General features: G+C 30.4%; 1 protein-coding gene across 1 annotated transcript in view; it reads right to left on the reverse strand.

The window, feature by feature from the left end:
- Nucleotides 1-7,179, reverse strand: part of LOC132759628 (multiple epidermal growth factor-like domains protein 6) — a gene marked incomplete at its 3' end in the record, with an annotated part of 149,088 nt that extends 141,909 nt beyond the window's left edge. The window contains 1 exon segment of the mRNA XM_060751437.1: nucleotides 5,982-7,179. Within this exon segment, the coding sequence (XP_060607420.1) occupies nucleotides 5,982-6,076 (95 nt within the window).
- Between the last annotated feature and the right edge of the window lie 782 nt (nucleotides 7,180-7,961).

A 7,961-nucleotide genomic window follows, 5' to 3' on the forward strand; every position in this document is an offset into this window, starting at 1 on the left:
TAGTGTATAAATACATGTAGATATAGTGTATAAATACATGTAGGTATAGTGTATAAATACATGTAGGTATAGTGTATAAATACATGTAGGTATAGTGTATAAATACATGTAGGTATAGTGTATAAATACATGTAGGTATAGTGTATAAATACATGTAGGTATAGTGTATAAATACATGTAGATATAGTGTATAAATACATGTAGATATAGTGTATAAATACATGTAGGTAAAGTGTATTAATACATGTAGGTATAGTGTATAAATACATGTAGGTATAGTGTATAAATACGTTCAGTCATATCTGTGTAAATACATGGGCACATGTCCAATGTTTTATTTCCGTCAATTTAAATCAAAATTTTAATTAAGGATGTACCATCTATATGATAAAAGTCGTTTGTTATTTGATGTTTAAATTTATAATACAGTAATCGACTCGTATATCACATATATTTTATCATCAAATATATCAAGAACACTTTTTTAAGTGTACTTCGGAATCTAATAAAAAAAAGACAAAAAGGACAGCATTTATGCAGGTTGTCATTTTTCTTGAACTTTGCTGAAACTGGATAACACTAAATCTATAATTTATCTGTATTATACATTTATCTTGAGAAAATACACATGTCAAGTTATTGTTATAAAAGGAATGTTTCTAGGAGTGGGGGAGGTAGAGTTTGACATTTAAGCACTGTAACACCGCACTTTGGGGTCAAACGCACTTTGGAGTCCGACCCCAAAGTGCGTCACGTACTTTGGGGTCCGACCCCAGAGTGCGTGACGCACTTTGGGGTCCAATTTCGACCCCAAAGTGCGTTAAACAGGTACATATGCATTTTTTAACATCAGGCAAACGACCGCACTTTGGGGTCATTGAAAATTAATGTCCATAAATTATGTTTTAATATTAGTTGATATGTAGCATATTAACGCACTTTGGGGTCGATTTCTCGATTTTGACCCCAAAGTGCGTTGGACCCCAAAGTGCGGTGCGAAGTTTAACGCACTTTGGGGTCGGACCCCACAGTGCATTTGACCCCAAAGTGCGGTGTTACAAAGCACTTTGTAAACGTGTGTACATATTTTTGACATTCTGACGGCTGTTTACCAGTTTACAGTGTAGGACGAACCTGAAAATAACCTATTTCAGTTTTTTAAATTAGATATAGATGTATATTATAACATAAACGTATACGCTATTCAACAAATCGATCGAAACAGGTTGTTTTTAGTAAAAACAATATGATATGAAAACAAACAACTCCAGAAAATTGGATTATGAAACAAAATCTGAAGACGTATTAGCATAAATTAGGACACTACATGTAATTAAATTTTACAATTTCATTTTTTTACTTACAAAATATTTCAGAAACGAATTTTCCAGCCAAACAAAACAAAAACGTTAATTCACAACATTTTTTAAGAATATAGAAAAAATTATCGTGAACATTTTTTTTCTTTATTTGCAGCATAGTATAGCATCTTTATTTAGAATCAATGATCTTTATTAACAACGTAGATTTTTTTACATGTTTACATGGTCTATAATCCTTTAGAGACAACATTTTCAAATATCTATCTTTACAATATCTTTGTATACATCATATTTTACATACACCATATTTTAAACCTATCTTTGTATACACCATTTTCAAGAACCGTTCTTTTAAGACATCCATTTCTAGAATCAATTTTTTAAGTCATCATTTTCTAGAATATTTCTTTCTAGAAAACATTTTATATAAATTTTTTTTAAAGGATAAACATATTCTAGAACTTATATTTGTAAACATGACTTTCTGTAATCTATTTCTATAGACTTAAAATATTCTAGAAATATTCTAGAACCTTTATCTATACAATATTTTCTGTAGGTTCTCTTTATAGGTAACATATTCTAGAACTTATATTTGTAAACATGACTTTCTGTAATATATTTCTATAGACTTAAAATATTTAGAAATATTCTAGAATCTATATCTATACAACATTTTCTGTAGGCTCTCTTTATAGGTTACATATTTTAGAACCTATATTTGTAAACAAATTTTTCTATCTATCTTATAAATAAACATATTCTAGACATTCAAATTTTCTCTTCCTTCAATCATTTAAGAAATGTCTGAATCATCAAAAATGTAACACATGTTATCATGGCCGGTATTTTCGCATGCCAATGTTTCTCATTTTATTTCTGTTGGAATTACTCCACTATTGTTGTTCTTCTATTTTAGAACTTCCTTATCTTTCAAATATTCAACAGTTCTTTTGAACGATTTTCCATGTTTTCGCATCTAGTTGATACTTTTAAGAAAGGAAAAGAAATATGACGCATGTTTGCCATTAACTTTAGTTTGCTAAACAGAATCGATTCCTCCAGTGATTTATCAAACACTCCCTATTAGTAGTAATCACTGAAAAAAACTATTGTTTTGCGGGTAGTAGTAAAAGAACAAACTATTTAACTGTATGTCATTCTGTATAGGCTGGTGGCTTCCGTTTAAAATAGAGGAAAGTAGATGAAACAAACCGAAAATTCAAAACGTAGATGCCAGATCTGTAAAACATTACAGGATAACTATCTTCTTTTACAAGAATGTCATTAATATTACGAAAAATATACTTTATCAATGAAATACCAATGCACTAAAGTTTTCTAGGCTTTTAAACAATAAAACAACGTCTTTATTAAAAAAATATCAGTATAATTATATAGCAAAATTAAACTATTTTACTAGAATGTCGAATTAATTAAATTGTAGGTACATGTTCTGGTATTGAATACTGTTACTTCATGTTTATCTTATTGCCGGAGTGTATAGTTGGGAACTATTTTTAAAACATGTATATATGTAAAATTCTCTTTGATAATGTTCTTTTAATTAAAGAATCTCAAAATCAGTTGTTCTTTTTTTAGGATTAAAAAATGGTAGAAAATAGCATACATGTATGAAGCAATCATACTGAAGCAATACTTGATACACACGCGTTATTTGATGTTAATAGACCTTTATTTCGTGTAATTACAGTCCTTTATTATCACAGTGAACAGCAGATAAAAGAAAATAAACAGTGGCAATTCTTTCACCAAATTGCACGGCGTCGTGGAATCACCAGTCGACTATGATACAATTATCTACTGCAATAAAGAATCTCCTTATTTCTTTTCAAGATGATCTATGAAACGCTTGAACATTTTACGTTAATTATATGGTATTTATTTTTATTCAGTTTCTATGTGAAATTGATAAAGCTATAACGCCGATATGCTAACTACCCTGTCACTATTAAGTTTGTATATAAAGTTAGTTCCCTATTCCTTATTCCTTTTTCGAATAAGGAATAAGGAATCAGTTCTGGTGTCTTTCTTTACGTATTTCCTTCTTTCCTTATTCGGAGTTGAATAAGGAATAAGGAACTGGTTCCCTATTCCTTATTCGACTGTAACATTTTTTAAAAAAAATATGTAGATGCTTTATTTCATGATTTTTATGATTGATCCTTGCAATTCTAATGCAGATTTATCACAAATAATTGCAACTGGTGTCTTTTCTTTACGTATTTACTTCTGTTCCTTATTCGGAGTTGAATAAGGAACTGGTTCCCTAATCCTTATTCGATTTTTTTTCAAAATAATTTATGCAGATTCTTTATGCAATGATTTGAATGAGGTATAAATTTTATTTTAAATAAATACTAATTCTGCTGTTCCTTATTTAGATTTGAATAAGGAATCAGGAACTAGTTCCGTATTCCTTATTCGAAAAAAGGAATAAGGAACTGATTCCTTATTCCTTATTCGAAAAAGGAATAAGGAATAAGGAATAGGGAACTAACTTTATGTACATCTATTAAGTCTACTTTTCAACCTACCATAAACATTAACCATCATTTTAAAATATAAAACTTTGCAATGTTATTTTTCTGCCGAATTTTAACTTTTCAATTGCAATTCAAATAAACTAATGTGTACAAATACATTTTTGTAATAAAATACCGGTTTCTAAAAGACTAAAGAGAAATTTATACAGAAATACACTATAACATTGTGTCACCCTGCGTATGTATTGACGTGTACCACGTGATTAGTAAGAAAAACAACAACACTTACAACAATAGCATTGATTATTCAAAAAATTCTGTTTATAGTACATAATCATGGTCTATTGTGTTCATTGATTATTTTCTTACATCAAGAAAAAGGCTTTTGTTTAAATTATATATATTCTAATATTATATATCTTATACTTGTGTCCATGGTCCTTTAGTCTAATTGAATAAAAAATAAAATTTTGAAAATACTTTATTAATATTAGAAAATTGGTTATGGCTTTACTAAGATATACATATTTAATAAGTATATAATAACATTATTTTATGCAAACTTTCAAACAGAATCATCATTTCTTCTCAGTAGAAAGATACTGTGATACATTCATTTGAAAAAGAATCTTCTTCATGAAAAAAAACCACACACACATTGTGCTATCATAAATAATATATGCTTATTTGAATGGTGAAAAAAATCTCAAAGTTTTATTACATTTCTTTAAATCAGTAAAAAGTAAAGTACACTGTATGTCTAGTGAGAGTAAAGTACACTCTATGTCTAGTGAGAGTAAAGTACACTCTATGTCTAGTGAGAGTAAAGTACACTCTATGTCTAGTGAGAGTAAAGTACACTCTATGTCTAGTGAGAGTAAAGTACACTCTATGTCTAGTGAGAGTAAAGTACACTCTATGTCTAGTGAGAGTAGAGTACACTGTATGTCTAGTGAGAGTAAAGTACACTGTATGTCTAGTGAGAGTAAAGTACACTCTATGTCTAGTGAGAGTAGAGTACACTGTATGTCTAGTGAGAGTAAAGTACACTGTATGTCTAGTGAGAGTAGAGTACACTGTATGTCTAGTGAGAGTAAAGTACACTGTATGTCTAGTGAGAGTAAAGTACACTCTATGTCTAGTGAGAGTAAAGTACACTGTATGTCTAGTGAGAGTAGAGTACACTGTAAGTCTAGTGAGAGTAGAGTACACTCTATGTCTAGTGAGAGTAGAGTACACTGTATGTCTAGTGAGAGTAAAGTACACTGTATGTCTAGTGAGAGTAAAGTACACTGTATGTCTAGTGAGAGTTAAGTACACTGTATGTCTAGTGAGAGTAAAGTACACTGCATGTCTAGTAAGAGATTGAATGTGACCAATCCTTTATTGGTTAGATTGAGTAGTTAGCATGCAGAGGTTCTCGTCTGTCTTTACGGCTATCATTATTTTGTAGCGGATTCCAACCGTATGCTGTGCTGTTTAACGGCTGAAATAAATGTCTTTTCTGAGATCAATGTGGGGTTCAAGACAACTGCGATAAATAATGCGAGAACTAGTAGCGTTGCCTTGCCAGGCAGTTTATCGAGGTATCAGATTTATGAGATTCCTATAATTCCTAAATAAGTGATTTTTTCAAGCATTGCTAAATGTCTAAATACGATCCTGTACCATACCATTATAATGAATGATTTATAATACATTTTAAGCAAATTCTCGAATCAAAGCATTCAAGAAAAGTAAAGTTTTAGTGAAATAGCAAATTTCCTTCTTAAAACAATCGGTTTCCCATTCACTCTCATATTTTTATTTTCATTTTAACCTTAACTCCAGTGTTATTTCACATACGTACATGTAAATGTATAAGGAATGTTTACAAGCTTGTTTTTTTACTAGTAGATGACAATGGTCATAGACTAAACAATCAGCTGTGCATTTATCTTGTTCGTGTGTTTGTGTGTGTGTGTGTGCGTGCGTGCGTGCGTGCGTGTGTGTTGGAGGGCTTCTTTGACATATGTTGAATTCTTGATTTTTTTTTGAAATATTTTCAGTTGATGAAACAATCATCTGACATAAGTAAAACACAAAAATTGAGGATTTATTTCTATAAATTTTTGATTTACTTGAAAAAAAGAACATACATAATAAAACTTACATGCCATGCTGTAATTCTTGACCAAGTCCATGTTGAATAACCGTAATAGCAGTTAAAATTAGGGTAGTTGGTAGAGGGTTTAAATCCCAAGCCATACTGCTGTATCTTTTTATGTATCTTCCTTTTTAATTGATGACATGAACAGACACTTTTCACCATAACTTTGTGTAGACCTCAATAGTGAACTCTTGATGTTTTATCCATGTATAAAAAATACACTTGAAAGAAGTTTATAGCAAATGTCACTTTCACCTTCTAGGAATAGATTACAAGTCTAACCCTTTTATCTTTTGAATTAGCAATGTTATCTTCCGTCACATAAGAACAGTAGGGTATCCCGTAATTTATTCGCCTTCACGTAACTGTTTAGTTCTAAGATAAAAAAATACCACGCAAGTATGGTTTAGCTCTAAAATACCAAAACTAAAATACTAGTGACAAGCATCCGCAACGTAAAATAAATTAACTCATTTAAATACAATTTAATTGATAAAGTTGTCACTAATTGACTTTCTTACCTCGTTAATCAGTTATCTAATCTAAACTCATATCCCAATAACTTATCAACATGTATAGTTTCAAACGCGATCGGATCAAAATCCGAAATCCCCTTCTTTTTTGTCGAAAAATACCCACTCTACAACACCTTAACACTGTAGTTTAAAAAAAAAGAAATATCTCGCGTTGTTTATCCTCATTTCAATTCTACTCAGCTAGTTTGAAAATATTCCATTTCTCTCGTATATAAATCACATTTAAACAAATTTAAACATAAAATTTACTAGTTGTGAAATTCATTACCACAACATAATCTTATGTATAAACCAAAATGTATTTTAAAATACAACTCTACTCTCGCTTTGATAGCGTGATCACTTCAGTGATTTTCAACTTAACTTAGTTTATTTTCACGTTGCTTTCCCTCATTTTACCAATACCGTCTGCTTTATGGAAGTTCCTTTCAAATGAGCGCGTGCGGTCTCGCGCTGCCCTATCTACTGTTTAAAATTATCCACTATAGCATTATTGAATAATGTAAGCCTAAAAAATTACTAATTAACTTTACGTATCATGTTGAAAAATCTGAAGACAGTGTAATATGTTGATATAAATAGCAATATGAAGTTATGTTCAAACTAGATTCCGATCTATTCATGCTATCAATACAGATATAAAATACGAACAAAACAATGTTTATTTACCTCTGCTGATACACAGCAAAAAAAAGCACAAAGGATATATACGTTTTACCTACAGAATCGTACCGTATCTTAAATTTCTTGATCTGTTTGTGGTTGGTTTTTTTTTCTAAAAGTTTTTTTGTGTGTTGTTTTTTTATGTTCTCGATTTGACAGTTATTTGGCAAAAGTCACATCTCTTAAAAAACTCCAAGTAAAGTATGCAGATGAGACTTAAACACATGTTATTATATATAAATCGTAGATAATCTAAAACACTTGCTAGATCTGTTATATAATCTAGATGCACTAAACTTCTATTTTTTAAACAGTTACTGGAAATAACTACAAATGTACATAAACTCAGTAATATATATGTATGTTTATTATAATTAAACGGATGGAAGAAAACACAGATTCATTACTCATGAAGAAAAAAAAGATAGCATACATACTTAAAATATCAAAAGAAATTCAAGAGTGAAGTACTCAAATAGAAGAGAGAATACAAGCACTTGAACAAGCAAGGAAGTAAAATACACAATTATCACATACAATTATGACAAACAAAAAGAGATGGCTATGTATATAGCGTTAATGTTATAAACACCATTTTAAGCTATTTGTATACATGTAGTCTATGCCGCCCATTAAAGCACAACAAGGGACTTTCGCTGTCGAGTACAGCCATCGGACAAGTGACCAGTCATGCTCATAAAGGGTTAATTTTGAAGAATTTACCTGTGTGCAATTTCGACAGAATATAAGCAAAAGCCGGAAATTGTTCTCGGTCAATGAGTAC

This window comes from Ruditapes philippinarum, unplaced genomic scaffold, assembly GCF_026571515.1.
Source record: "Ruditapes philippinarum isolate M1 unplaced genomic scaffold, ASM2657151v2 ctg229_1_1_1_1, whole genome shotgun sequence".
Taxonomy (NCBI): domain Eukaryota; kingdom Metazoa; phylum Mollusca; class Bivalvia; order Venerida; family Veneridae; genus Ruditapes; species Ruditapes philippinarum.